This window comes from Carlito syrichta, unplaced genomic scaffold, assembly GCF_000164805.1.
Source record: "Carlito syrichta isolate Samal-C Ts95f unplaced genomic scaffold, Tarsius_syrichta-2.0.1 Scaffold308653, whole genome shotgun sequence".
Lineage (NCBI taxonomy): Eukaryota > Metazoa > Chordata > Mammalia > Primates > Tarsiidae > Carlito > Carlito syrichta.
The window spans coordinates 147673-163344 of record NW_007252749.1 but is presented as its reverse complement, the minus strand read 5'-3'; the positions used below and the strand labels follow the sequence as shown (position 1 = coordinate 163344).

At 35.6% G+C, this 15672-nt stretch overlaps 2 protein-coding genes across 5 annotated transcripts in view; one reads left to right on the top strand and one right to left on the bottom strand.

Moving 5' to 3' along the window:
• The window catches only part of ACSS3 (acyl-CoA synthetase short chain family member 3), a 171473-nt gene extending 160892 nt beyond the window's left edge, over positions 1–10581 (top strand). Inside the window, exons 14-16 of the mRNA XM_008065550.2 lie at positions 9066–9165; positions 9253–9428; positions 10349–10581. Of these exons, the coding sequence (XP_008063741.1) occupies positions 9066–9165; positions 9253–9428; positions 10349–10417 (345 nt within the window). The 3' untranslated portion in view covers positions 10418–10581. The remainder of the gene's footprint in view (positions 1–9065; positions 9166–9252; positions 9429–10348) is intronic.
• A 2887-nt stretch (positions 10582–13468) lies between these two features.
• The window catches only part of PPFIA2 (PTPRF interacting protein alpha 2), a 104987-nt gene continuing 102783 nt past the window's right edge, over positions 13469–15672 (bottom strand). For all 4 annotated transcript variants that reach the window (XM_021716273.1, XM_008065546.1, XM_008065547.1 and 1 more), the window contains one exon: positions 13469–14856. The gene's annotated coding sequence lies outside the window, so the exon portion shown is untranslated. The remainder of the gene's footprint in view (positions 14857–15672) is intronic.

Here is a 15672-nt window from a genome sequence, read left to right as displayed (position 1 = left end):
TATTTTGGTGTGTTGGCAAAAGATGGTTCTGGTTGCATAAACTTTTAATTTCTTGCTTCTAAGAGATTACTTTCCAATATTCACTGGTATTTCTGGCAGACTCAGCTAATCCAAATATGAAGATTACATATGCACAACTTTTATAATCAGTCAAAATTCTTGCTCTTTTATTTTTGGGGTGAAAAGTATCAGCCTATTCAAATATATGCTTTGCCTTAATGCGTTTCTACTGATTCTTCTTACTGTGTATAACACCAGAATAAAACAGGTAAAAAGATAAGTAATTAATAGGAAAAAATACTGGAATTATTGATATATAACAGAAATTTGGTCCCTTGGTCTTGGAGTATTTAATGGTACATAAAAGGATGCCACTCAAACTTTAACTCTTTAGGATCTTTATATGAGTTAAATTATTAACTTTGTATTGAATATTTATGTTTAATAAGAAAAGATCTCAGTTCATATCAGGTTTCCATTCTCTGTATTTGGAATCTCTTGGAGAATTGTGAATCAACATTATTTAATTGGCTTTTTACCGGTTCCTACCAAAATTGTTTAGCAAAATGGTATTTAAAACTGGGGGGACTCCCAAGAAACCAGAATTTATTTATAAAAAATTGTATATTTATCCTAATATGTTTACATTGCAGCCACCTTCAAAGTATTCTCTGTTTGATGCAATACACTTGTCAAGACGCTTTTTCCACTGCTCCAAAACGGTTTTTGAACTCATCAATTTTGATTCCTTTTAGTGCTCTGCGTTTTTGTTTGTTTGTTTGTTTCTGTCATACCTTGTCCTCATTGACTGAATGTTTCCCTTTGAAGACTTTTTTTCATCCAGGGAAATAAAAAAAAAAGTTGCTCAGGGTGAGATGGGGTGGCTAGGGAGAGTGGGTCATGCCATTTTGGATCAAAAACTGCTGAACGCTCAGCAAAGTGTGGGCAGGTGTGTTGTCATAAAGGAAGAACCAGTCACCTGTTTTCTATAACTTGGAACATTTCTTCTACAAATAGTGATGCAACCTTCTCAGAATTTCCAGCTTAAAACTTTGGTTGACTGTTTGATCCAGAGGAACAAATTCCAAGAATACTGCAAGGGGCCCATCCTTCAAAAGATAATTCCATTTTTTGTTGTTGTTTGTTTGTTTTTTGTCTTCCCCTTGTATGTTCCTGAAATGTTTGTACTAATGATATAACCCACTCTTATTAAAGTGCCCAAAGTTTACCACTTAAATGCTTTCCCAGGATTCTCAGTAAATACTGAATTCTATTTTCACTTTTAAAAATAAGAATTGAGGGTCTTAATCCACTAAAAGTTTAACTTACAGAAAAAAATAGACCATATATATGTATTTTTTTTTTTTTTGAGTTGGAGTTTCACTCTGTCGCCCAGACTGGAGTGCAGTGGCCGCTCCCGGCCACCGCAGTCTCCACCTGCTGGGCTCCAGCGATCCTTCTGCCTCAGCCTTCCGAGTAGCTTGAACTACAGGCACACACTACCACGCCTGGCTAATTTTTTGATTTATCGTAGAGATGAGGTCTCGCCAAGTTGCCCTGGCAGGTCTCGAACCCGCGGGCTCAGGCAATCCACTCACCTCAGCCTCCCAAAGCGTGGGATTAGAGGCTGAGCCTCCGAGCCCGGCTGACAATAAATTTTTATACAGAGTGAAAATACCTGTTTTTTTCCAGTTTCTAGAAATGAAAATTTTGCGAATGATTATAAAAACAAAACAAAAACAGATGCTGGTGAAGATGTGGAGAAAAGGGAACTCTTATACACTGTTAGTGGGAATGTAAATTAGTGCAACCATTATGGAAATCAGGATGGAGATTTCTCAAAAAACTAAAAATAGAGCTACCATAAGATCCAGCAATCCCACTACTGGGTATTTATCCAAAGTAAAGGAAATCAGTGTGTCAAAGTGATACCTTTGCCCAATGTTTAGTGCAACAGTGATATGGAATCAACCTTAGTGTACATCAATGGATGAATGGATTAAGTAAATGTGGTATATACACAAAATGTAATACCACTCAGCCATAAGAAAGAATGAAGTTATGTAATTTGCAGTGATATGAATGGAATGGAGGCCACTGTGTTAAGTGAAATAAGTTAGGCAAAGAAAGACAAATATCACATGTCCTTAACTCATATGTGGGAGCTAAAATAATTGGTCTAATGAAGATAGAGAGTGAAATGATACATACCAGAGGCTGGGAAGGACTTGTGTGTGTCTGGGGTGGGGGGAGGTAAAGTATGAAGAAGAGTTGACTAATAGGTATAAACATACAGATAGATAGAAGGAATAAGCGATAATATTCAATAGCAAAGTAGGATGACTACAGTTAACAACAATGTATTGTATACTTCAAAATAGCCAGAAGAGAAGGCATGAAATGCTCCCAAAACATAGAAATGATAAATACATGAAACGATGGATACCCTAAATATCCTGACTTGATCATTACTTGTGCTTATAACAAAATATCACATGTAATTCAATAAATATGTACAAATATTGGTATCAATAAAAAGTGTGTGTGTGTGTGTGTGTGTGTGTGTGTGTGTGTGTGTGTGTGTGTTTAAAGCTTTAGGCTAGGTGCTGTGGCTCACATCTGTAATCCAGCAATTTGGGAGGCTGAGATGGGAGGATTACTTGAACCTAGGAGTTCAAGACCACTCTGTGTAATATAATGAGAACTCGTCTCTACAGAAAAAAAAAATTAAAAATAAATTAGCCAGGTGTAGTTGCATGTACCTCTAACCCCAGCTACTTGGGAGGCTAAGACTGGAGATCACCTTGAGTCCAGAAAGTTGAGGCCACGAAGAGCCATGAGTGTGTCACTGTACTCTAGCCTGGGTGACAGTGAGACTTCGACTCAAAAAGAAAATAAAAAATTGAGTACAGCAAAACTGAAAATGAGTGTATTGTCTTATATAATAATAAATCAAGCAGATTATCTATTTAAATTACTACATAAAAAATATTTCAGAAAATTCTATGTTCTTTTTCCATTCTCATCATAGGAAAATGGAGTCCTAGAATAGCTTTTTATGTATTTAATAGGACATTATCCTTGCAGATCCCAATACAAATGAGGACCTTCATAACTATTAAGTAATACTCTAGTCTATGTTAGCAGTTAATTAATTGTTGAAACTAGCATCCAACTAGGCCTTTGGGAAACATTGATGGAAGTTAAGGACTTCGTATGAAAATTGTGTCTGAAATCTGTAGGACTTGTGAGCCCAAACTAGAAGGAACTAATGAAATTCTTCCTTAGTTATCTTTAGCTGCTGCAGGCAATACTTTTCATGCAAAGACATCTACAGAAAACAAATCGAGCTCCTCATTTTATTCTCTCACTTATGGCTTTTCAGTTTGTTAAATAATCCCACTGATATTCTTTGGAACTTGGAAACCTGATATTAAAATACTGCATTTGTAGCCTAGGACAGTGCTCATATACAATTTGCCCTTTTGAAGCTTGTTCTGACCAAAGTGTCACTGTTTGTTTTCCAAGGTAGCTATTTTGGTTGCTATTTTGGGAATGATTTCTTCACTATTGAATATATTTCCATAAAGTGACTGTGTACCCAACTAAGATGCCTTGCAGTTTTAATTCTACCCAGCATCAAATGACTACTGGATTTCAATAGTTGCAACGTTGCTGAATATTTCCTGAGTACTGATATTTATATTGAGGAGAATCTGGACTCTCTCTGACAGCTTTCTAGCCTACTCCAATGTCAGAGACAATGTTTTAAAAATATTTTCCTTCCCGCGCCTTGGGAGGCTGAGGTGAGTGGATTGCCTGAGCCCACGGGTTCGAGACCCGCTTGGGCAACTTGGCGAGACCCCATCTCTACGATAAATCAAAAACTTAGCCGGGTGTGGTAGTGTGCGCCTGTAGTTCCAGCTACTCGGAAGGCTGAGGCAGAAGGATCGCCGGAGCCCAGTAGGTCAAGGCTGCAGTGGCCAGGAGCGGCCACTACACTCCAGTCAGGGCGACAGAGTGAGACTCCAACTCAAAAAAAAAAATCATTTCCTATTGCAGAGACAATATTCCACTGCATACTGGCTTCTCTCATCTTATGAGATTGTTGAATTTAAACTAATTTTTCTTAAGTTAAAACAATTAAGAACATAATTGAGAAACCTGGGTGGGTTAGCCCATTGAAACCTTAGAATCTTTTAAGTTAATTAAAATCTATACAACACTAGTGGTACCCTAAAAACAACAAATGGCAGGCAGTTACCAGGCCTATTACCAAAACATTTACATACTCACTTGTGGTGAGACAATTATCTTTTAAACTGTGTCACTTTGTTAGGTACTTACATGCCAGTTAATCACAGATGCTTCATAGATTTCATTTGAAAGGAATGTATGAATGTGACTTTTGATTTTTCCCCCATAGGACATTCGGTTGGCTTTTGTCCCACAAATGCTGCCAAGACATATTTTGATGCTTTCCTTTTTAATGATTCAGTTGTTGAAATCATCATTTGGCATGTAAATATTATATGTGGGGCCAACATAAAAAGCTGCCTCCCTTCCTTTATGGCATTTTTAGACTAACAGATGGACATTTTTTTTTTTTTTAAATTTTAAGTGGGAGTCTCACACCATCACTGCAGCCTTGACCTGGTGGTCTCAGGTGATCCTTCCGTGTCAGCCTTCCAAGTAGCTGGGACTGCAGGCGGATGCCACCATGCCCAGTTGATTTTTTTATTTATTGTAGAGACGAGGTCTCACCACGTTGTCTAGGCTGGTCTTGAATATGTGGGCTCAGGCAATCCTGTCGCCTCTGCCTCCCGAAGTGCGGGGAGGCAGAAATGGGAAACTGATAGAGAATATCAGTTATATATTTCTTCTGATTTTAAAATATTTTCTCCCCTTGTAGAACAACAATCAACATTTTCTTATTCACTTCTAAAAGCATTAAGACTAAGAATAGGCAACCTTTTTGGGACTCTCCCACTGCTGGGAGTTTTCCTATTTGCTAATAAAATTCCTATTTACAAAAAAAAAAAAAACTAAGAATAAAAACCTGGTAAAATTAAAATAGGATGAAAGTGTGACACGCTAGATGTTTTGACATTAAATTTAGTTAAAATTATAGTCATACTGACTAGGCGACAAAATACGTGAATTTTTTTTTCCTTTTTTTGCAGTGATTTGAACAGATACCTTGGCTTTTTAGAAACTCAGGAACAGATCTCTGGTCATGGGCCCAGTGAACACTTTAATAATTTATTTTATTTTATTTTTTTGACAATGAAAACTGTGGTTAGCAAGGTAAAATAGCTGTTATTTACTCATTAAGAAAATACCAAGTCAGAATTTTAGTATTTAGTCTACCAAGTCTATATTATATTTGCTGTGGATAAAGTATTTTTTTCCATGTCTAGTGACTGACTATAACTACAGAAACATATCTGGCAGCAAAATATCTATCTATTCTCAACATATGAATCTTAAAAGTAAATAAGACTGTAACAAGTGAGAAAGCTGTTGGGAGCATTTTGAAAGTTCATATACAAGAAGTAAAAGGATATGGTGTGGTATAGTCTGTATGTATGTATTTAACAGAAGCTTTTTAGTTAGGCTCAACTAATGGAAAAAGGATGTAAACATATTTACCTAAAGAAATAAGTTAATAAAACATATAATACAAAAATCATTGATTTAACATATACTGTCCTAAGTACTGCATGAATCAAAAGCTTCATGGATGAAAATCTGTGCAACTCAGTACTTCAAACTAAATGCTTACCATAGTATATAGGAGAAATGTCAATTTATATGTTTAATTAGGGGCCATGTGAGATATTACAGTGGATTTATACCAAACATTCCAGCAGTTTATTGAGTCTTTCGGGAGTTCAGGGAAGTGAAGGCTCATTTTCAACTTGGCCTAATTAAAAGAAAAAAAAATTCCTTCTAGAAAAGTTTGGGGCTTGAAAGTGGCATGTGTTGAATTATGTTGAATTTTTGTTTGTTTTTCTACCTCTCTGGTGTTGCCTTTTTAGTCAGGTATGCCAGGTTCACCTTTCTCATGTGGCTATTAGATGTTGGAATTCCTTAAGACGTTCACTCTTTTCTTTTCCCTACTTTTTCCCTAAACAACCTCATCAAAATCTACAGCTTCCATTACCATGTATAAATTAATGATATCCAAATGTGCATTTGCAGATTAAGCCACTCTGTACATCCCTGTATAAAGCTACTCCACTCAGATGTCCCAAAGGCACCTCAGTGAAACAACTCCAAGACTTAATACATAATCTTTCCCCAAGCCTAATGCTCATTGGAATTTTCTGGCTTAAAAAATGTCACCACCATTTAACTGGCCACTCAAGCCAGAATCCACAAAATTATCCTTAACTATTCTGTCTTATGTATGCTGCATATCTAATTTGTCATCAAAATTTTGTCTATTTTACCTCTAGAGAAGTTCTAAAATCTGTATATTCACTACCATGACCCTGGTCTACTGTAGTGGCCTGTCAGATTTTCTTGCATAAACTGTGGCACCCACACTCAACAATCCTTTATTCTTGATAAAATAAAAAAGTACATTTTTTACTAAACATAAAACTAAAAGTATGTTTGAGCTTTTCAAAATTTATTCTGAAGTGAAATAAGCCAATCTGAAAAGGCAACATACTTAGTAATTTCAATTATATGGCATCTGGAAAAGAACTTTGAAGACAGTAAAAGAGATCAGTGGTTGCCAAGGGTTAGGGGAAAGGGAAGGATCAATGGGTAGAGCCCAGGAGGTATTTAGGGCAGTGATACTATTCTGTGTGATACTATAATGGTAGATACATCTTATGCACTTGTCAAAACCTATAGACTGTACCACGAAGTGAACTTTAATATAAACTATGGACTAAGGTGATAATGATGTGACAATATTGATTTATGAATTATAACAAAAACATATCATTCTGGTGCATGATTTTGAGAGTGGGGGAGGTTGCGTGTATGTAAAAACAAGGGGTATATGGGAACTCTGTTCAATTTTGCTACCAATGTAAAACTACTCTATTGGAGTTTTACCTCCTCAGCTCCTAAAAGTGCATTATTGCCTTCCCAATGCTGCTAAAATAAGAGATGGACGTTCATAGTACAGCCTCTGTTTACCTCTCTAGCCCCTCTCCTCTTACAACATTCTCTGTCTTTTTGCTCTCTGCTCTTCTGCCAAGTATACTGGCCTCTCTCCAATATGAATGGTCACAGAGCAGTCCTTCCACGAGACCTTTGCTCCACCTCTACTCATTGCCTAATCAATAGCTACTCATCCTTAAAATCTGCTCATTATCATTTCCTAGGAAAGAATTCTTTGAGGCCTGTATCCATCTGCAAAGTTGGTTACTTTCTTCTATCTCTCGTATAAAAAAAGCCCAAGTTAGCCGGGCTTGGTGGCTCAGCCTGTAATCCCGCCCCTTTGGGAGGCTGAGGTGAGTGGATTGCCTGAGCCCGCGGGTTCGAGACCCACCTGGGCAACGAGACCTCATCTCTACAATAAATCAAAAAATCAGCCGGGCGTGGTAGCGCATGCCTGTAATTCCGGCTACTTGGAAGGCTGAGGCGGAAGGATCGCCGGAGCCCAGCAGGTCGAGGCTGCGGTGGCCGGGAGCAGCCACTGCACTCCAGTCTGGGTGACAGAGTGAGACTCCAACTCAAAAAAAAAACCAAAAAATAAAACCCAAGTTATTTCTCCAGAGCCCTTACCACTGTGTATTTAGACATTCATGATAATTAAATATTCATAACTATTTATTAATATCTCTCTCCTGAACTAGACTGTAATCATCTTGAGACAACACTTTGCCTAATTTTGATTACCAGTGAGCCAAGTGCAGTGGTTGCAACACAGGAGACATGTAGTAAATATTTGTTGGATGAATGAATAAACAGAAGAAAGAATAAGGACTGACAAACATGCTGTTGGTTACAAGATTGCTCACTGTTTTATCTAGCTGTTAGATCTTTGGAGTCACTGAAATAAATATTAATCTCTCAGGAAAGGACTTTTTGACCATGTAATTTTAAAAGTTCTATTACCACAGATTTTTTTTTTCTCCCAAGTGTCTGTATTGTATGTGGTTACTCAACTCTGTAATTGTAATTTCAGTTGGATGACTGCTTTGCAAGTCTTTAAGGCATTGAAAGCTTAGGGTTTGCAATATGAAAATAGTTCCTCAACAATGGTGATTATCTGATGTAGGTAGGTCTCTCTATGTCCAGACTTTTCTTTCGGGTCCTGGAAAATTGTCTCTGACTCTGGTGGACACTAAAGGAAGTTCACTAACAAACTCAAAAGTAAAATTACTAGCCGGGCTTGGTGGCTCAGCCTGTAATCCTGCGCCTTTGGGAGGCTGAGGTGAGTGGATTGCCTGAGCCCGCGGGTTCCAGACCCACCTGGGCAGGGAGACCTCACCTCTACAATAAATCAAAAAATCAGCCGGGCATGGTAGCGCATGCCTGTAATTCCGGCTACTCGGAAGGCTGAGGCGGAAGGATCGCCGGAGCCCAGCAGGTCGAGGCTGCGGTGGCCGGGAGTGGCCACTGCACTCCACTCTGGACGACAGAGTGAGACTCCAACTCCAAAAAAAAAAAAAAAGTAAAATTACTGTTTGGCCATGGGGCAACCTTGGATTCCCTTGTGCTTATGGTAGCCAGCAGTAAGGCCAAATCATCATGTGGCCACCTATTTGCAAAGATTTGTTTTACATATGGTATCCACTACACATTTTCTCTGAACAAGATGATTAACAATTTCCTTATTTTCTAGATAAGCTAAGCAATTTATCTTAATTACTGTCAACCTTTCGTGACTACCATGGGGATCTGAACCATTCATTTCAGTAGTAATTATGTGAATTACTAGCTACTTTTCAGACAGACATCTATGAATTTTGGGGTTCTCTGGCATGCATTTTTTTTTTTCCAGCTGAATTTTTGTATGTGCGCACGCGCACGCACACACACACACACACACACACACACACACACACATTCTAAATGAATTCCTATCCTTATTACAGTCAGTCCTCTCCCATGGCACCGTGGCAGACTGTGCTGTTGTTGGCAAGGAAGATCCTTTGAAAGGTCATGTCCCCTTAGCCCTCTGTGTCCTGAAAAAAGGTGAGAGCTTTGTCTTTTCTGATTCTTTTGGTCTTGAATGATTAATCAGGGTTAATTCAGTACTTACCATCTGAACTTTCTTCCTAGATATAAATGCAACAGAGGAACAAGTTTTAGAAGAAATTGTGAAACATGTTAGACAGAGCATTGGCCCTGTGGCTGCTTTTCGAAATGCTGTGTTTGTCAAGCAGTTACCCAAAACCAGATCTGGCAAGATCCCCCGATCAACTCTATCTGCCCTCATCAATGGCAAACCATACAAGGTCAACTAGCAAAGATATTTACCTAGATTCTAAAATGTGTTTCTTCACATCTTTAGCATTATGAAAGTTCTTAAAAATTATTCTCAAACATGAATTACATCCCTAGAAAACATGTGGTAGTAATGTTTTAGGATTAAGGAAGAAATTGCATAGTATTCTCTATGAAGGAATGAGAACCTTAGAAAGAAAATCAGATTAGTTAAGACCATGGCTTTGATAACAAAAACCAGTGCATGAAGATATTTTACTATTAGTTGTTGTCACTTAAATTTAAACACTTCTCTGGAAACAATCCTTTTGAATTGAAAGTATTTTCCTTTACTACAGTCATTAATGGCTATCAGTGCAAAAAACTTGAAACAGGCAATAGATATTTAAAATGTTCCATTGACATATGCTAATGATTTCTCCTGTTTTGTTATTATATATGTAATATGTTTAGGAAATTTGAGGCTGATCAAAGCAAATGTACTCCTTTAATTTGTATGCACATTATGTGTATATATATACACACACATATGCACACTATATATATATGTATATATATATATATATATATACACAATTTTATCATCAAGATCAATAAAAGCCAATGCAACTGTAAGGAGTAAGTAGTTTTATGAGCAAATGCCAAAATATATATATATATTTCTACAGAAACACATAGAAAGAATCTTAAGAGGAACTCTAGAAAAAGTACCATCTAGGACCAATAGATTTGCTAATTGAACCATTTGTTTGTTTTATTATGGATGAATTTTAAAATATTAGGCTCAAAGTTTTTTTATTTTTAACATTTCTATATGAGTATTATAAGATAATTGAGAAAATAACATTGTGTATAATTGTTCAATTATAGAGAGAGTAGAAGGGTTCAAGGAAGAGTCTTCATCTTTATCTGACATTAAATTTCTTTCCAGGTAACTCCTACAATTGAAGACCCCAGCATTTTTGGCCACATAGAAGAAGTGCTGAAGCAGACATCATGACTTTTTTTTGTTGTTTTGAGCAAATTTGAGTTAATTTTTTAATTGAAATTAAGATATTTCAGTTATTTTCCAGAAATAATTATTCAAATAGAAATAATTTGCAAACAGAAATGTGCATTGTAAAATGTGGATCTAAACAAATCTAATGAAAACTATTGAAAGACCTGTGTGTTCTGTTTGATTTGACTTTGTGAATATTGTTATCAGTTGATGGTCACATGGCTCATTATATGTCTCTACTGTTTTAATTCAAGAAAAATGTGTCAGGTGTATGATTTTTAAAAGTTGTACCCTTCAAAAAACATTTTCATGGAAAGTGACACTAGTCTAGATCCATTTTCTAAAATGGAACATGTATAGCTTTGATCTCAAATCTAGACCTCAAGTCAAAATTAGAAAATAATTTGAAAATTTCTTCTGGCAGTTCTGAATATTTTCTAATATTCTTTAGATGCTCACATTGCTTTAAATAAAATAGATGAAATCAGAATTTTAGATAATCATTTAGACAGATGAAATTTTTATCGGTAGGAGAACCTGTGTCACCATTTGTTTTCTGAGAGAAGGCTGGGCATCAGGGTTATAGCTCTGCCTTTAGGTCATTTGTTACTTAGGCAAGGGAAATGTGGCAGAGAATCTAGAGGTCATTTAGTCAAATTGTTTCACAGAAATGAGGGCTCCAGAGAGCCCCTTGTCATGTCTCAGGTTCTTAGCTGTATATATCTTAATGAATCCAGCTTCTTATAGAAATAAGGAAATAATGTACAAATGGGTTGACAAGGAAAACTCCTAAGGAAGAAATGTAACGGTTTTTGCATTAGGCTAAAGACCAGGGGGGCCTTCCAGGCAGAGAGTGTAATGTCAAGGAGCTTTTGAAGAGAACTTGAGCCACTTGGTTGAGTATCAAAAGAACAATAGAAAATGGTGAAGAGTGATCACTTACCCATCCTAAAGAGACAAACCCTGCTCAGTCCCAGCAGAATAAGGCCCAGGAGGGAGACATGTTCCCACTACAAGAATCTCTGGTTTTTAGAGAAATCAAAAATGGAAATTTTTATGTGAAATCTCTTATTTTTAATTATAACTCTTTCAAAATATTATGATGTACTAGTGCATGTTTCCATTTTAAATTCTATAAAATTCTTAAGTATTTTTAAAAATAATTAAAAAGGAAGTCTTTGTCAACAAGCTTGTGGTAATGTGCCAGTTAATGAGAGCAGCTAGATGTGGGTAATCAAATATTTGGTTTACTTAGGATTCTACATAACATTAGTTATCAAATAATATTTTTTAACACAAAGGTATACCATGCTCATTGAATCTTTGATGGTTCTCATAGTACCTCTCAATCTTTTAGTCCATCAGGAACATTATTATCAAGGGTAGATTTTCCTAGCCTAGTAGTCTGGGTACATAAAATAAATGTGAGAGATAATAAATGTTTGTTTCATAAAAATAACTTACAATCTGTATAAAAGCATTCTGAACATATTAACCTTTTTTAGACTGGAAGTCTAAAGACTAAGACTTCTCGAAAGAATTTCTTATTTGTTTAAATGGCCCACCTGATTGTTATACCTGAAGAAATGTATTCATCTACTTGTTTCCTTTAATTATTTTAGTGGTCTTAATTAAGTCAGCTTGATAGACACTGTATAATTTGAAGTTGTTGATTTCCTCTAAGTGTCTCTCCTATTGGGTTTATTTTATCTATTATCACCACCGTAGCCTTTACAAATAGTAAGTTTTTAATGTCTTAACAGTAAAATATATTTCCTTATATTTTTAACATGAGTCTTCTTATTTTTAAACATAATTTGAAATGACAAATTCTTTAGCTGAATGTATGTCATTATTCACGCAAAATATAAATTCAGGCAGATCCAAGAATTACATAAAGGTTACATCATTAGTTTTTTGCACATTTTTTTCTGGTAATCAATTCTGAAGGAAGATGTCAGCAAGCAGGCTTGTGCTATTATCTGGTTGACTGGGACTGGAAAACAGTGCTTAAGATTGGGGTGGTGGCTATTTCCTGTGTCTCATTGAAGACATTTGTCTCCTTTACAGTCAGAGACAGTACTGTTACTTTCATATGACTAAAAATTAAGCAAGAAAGATAAATTCGAGTCATCAGACTTTTTACAATTTAGGAAGAAAAAAGGATTTTAAAAACTTTAATTCTAACCATAAAGCATGTTCACTAGATGGTACCTAAAATATTCTGAATTAAATATGTCTTTGAAAACAAAAATATAATGTCACTAAGAATGCAGTCATACTTAAATTTTCTAAAATAAATTCTGTGTGGTCTTGTTATTTTCTTAATTTTTTAAAAAATAAGACATTGAAGAAATGAAAATATAAAGTACTTTCAAAAATTTATAGACAAATGTTTTCCAATTAATTGAGTTATCTTGCTTATTAAAAATATTAAATGTATTCAAATGCCTTATATTTAAAAATCTGTGATGTGTAAAATTGTATTTGAAAGGTCCTGGTCATTACAAATGTGAAAATTCATATTACTGATGGCCAAAAGGACGAACATTGAGAGTCTGCACTTAATCCACTAAATGGATTTTAAAATCTAGTAAAAATTTCTTATAAATGAAAGCATATTTCATTTATGGATATTTGCACTCCAGACTCTTTTGTATCACTCTGTTAAAGTCTGTTATGAATGACTAATATTTCTTACTTGATATATAAAAGGAAGAAGCTGACTTCGTGATTGAGTAGTATTATAAGAGTATATACAAATATAACTTTGGTATTATAGTATCATAGATCCTATATTATATTTTATTTCTATGAATCAAGTTCTCCATATTCAGATGAGTTTAGAAAGCTCTTTCCCGTTGTTACTGCTCAGTCAACATTTTTAGAATATTTAAAATCACTCCCATATGCAAGTTTAGAACTCCCTCTTGTGGTGGGCTCACTTTTGAAGCTAAATATTAGATTGTGTCACTAAAGAATGCTTTTCCTTATAATTCACAAGTAAACCGTCAAACTTTATGTGACTAGAAAACAAAGCTTAAACAGAGAACTGGAAGTATTGTTTTTATTGACAATGGAGAGGGTTTCTGTTACCATTACCTTTTGACTGAATTTGTTAAACAAAAATAGACATCAAAACAAATGTAATGTACGTGCAAACACAGCAAATTAAAATACAAATTAAAATTACTAATGACAGGTCTTGCGCTTAATAAGATCAAGCAGCAGAAAATCAGCAGTTAGATAAATGGTATTATTAAATAGGTTTTACTTTGAATCTCCCATATAAACAGAGAATAAACAACAGTAACACCACCAAATAAAGCCACAGGGAAGAGATTACTCTTCTATACTTTTATACACTATATATGTTAGTCATTCTGTCTTTCATTTATTTCCTCTGATAAAACTGACTTCAGGGAAGTCGCAACAAGGCCATCTCGGCTAAAAGCTTATAACATTAGACATGAGTCTGGCTAATGCCCTGTTACATTAACAAAAGGGAAGGGTTTCTGGGGTTTTGTTTTTTTCCGGTGGAAATGAGCCTCAGGCTCTGCAGTGGTTCACATTCACTGTTCAGTACTGGCTGGCGGTTCAAGATACTTGAATGAACATGTGTTTCTTAGTAAAGTTTTTTTTTTTTTTTTTCTTGGTCCACAGGTAACAAGAGAAGATAATGGTTTTCCTTCATATAAATTTTTAAATAATTGCTTTTGACTCTTGTAAACAGTTTGGCTTTGTTTTGTATTGAAAAGGAGATCGAGCCATCACAGTGCTATTTCTAAAGTTATAGGACATCCCTGATTGCCTTTAAAGGTCTATTTTTGGCTCCAGTTCCAGGTTAAATCATTCTTTTTTTACATGATCAGAGGCAGGTTGTTCAGCTTTAAGTATTGACAGACTTGAAAGAGAAACATGTTGAAACATGAAACATGCTTCAAGGAAACATATTGATTTGACTGATACAATTCAAAAACTGTAAAAATGGTGGAATGGTAAAATACAAACAGTATTTGGAATTGTCAAATGTTTGCACTCGAGACTCCATGAACCATATATTTTATTTTTTAAAAAATCATATTTATATCCATTTACATAAGACTTACACATTTAAAAAGAAATACACAGTAATACATAAATGCCTAGTATATTACAATAAAACATGAAAAAACAAGTGGCTCCTTTTCATAAAAGCATCTGTTGTACAGAATTTATGATGTGGATGATAAGTATTATTCAAATGACTTAAGTATTGTATTACAATTTTAGTAAACTAATCAAACTTAATATCTGACTCCCCCCCCAAAATCACATTTTTCAGCTTTTAATAAATCATTACTTGTCATTATTTCTTATAATTCAGTCTTCACAAAGGTTCTCTTTGCTCGTCTTAGATGGTAGTGCACTTTAGGTAGAGTAGACTGAAAAGACGACATCTAAAATACATAATGGACAGTGTTAGTTCACTGAAAGACCTCAGCCTGGAAAATCCCACTCTACTACTTTGTAGTACACCTCCATATATCCTGCCTAACCCTGTCCCAAAAGATAACGAAAAGGAAATAATCTAGGATATAACCAATACCTGTGTGTAATTAACATTTGCTCTTCTTAGTTTTGTGCAGGGGTGCCTAATAAATAATAAAATTTCCACAACTTTGTGAAAAATGGGACAGCATTATAAACAGTCACACAAAAAGTTAGCATGCCTTGTGAAAAACTTACAACTTTTTAATTAATAAATTGGGTTGAGTTGACCTATTTCCAAGAATAGATTTATATTCTAGTTCATATATCTTAGAGCTCCTAAAAAGATACCTTTAATTGTGACAAAAAATCATAATAATAAATATCTTATGGGGTCTGTGTTAGTTATATAGGCATTCTTGATTTTTTTTTTTTTTTTTGAGGAGTCTCACTTCGTCGTCCAGGTTGGAGTGCAGTAGCACGCTCGCGGCCACTGCAGCCTCGACCTGCTGGGCTTGGGTGATCCTTCCACTTCAACCTTCCAAGTAGCTGGAACCACAGGCACCAGCCGCCACACCCAGCTAATTTTTTCATTTATTGTAGAGACGAGGTTTTGCCAAGTTGCCAAGCTGGTCTCAAACCCTTGGACTCACGCAGTCCTCTTGCCTCCACCTCCCAAAGTGCTGGGATTACAGACATGAACCACACCACCCAGCTGCATCCCTGATTCTTTCTTACCATGATATACTTAGGAAAAGCTTACAATTACTACTACTAACACAAAA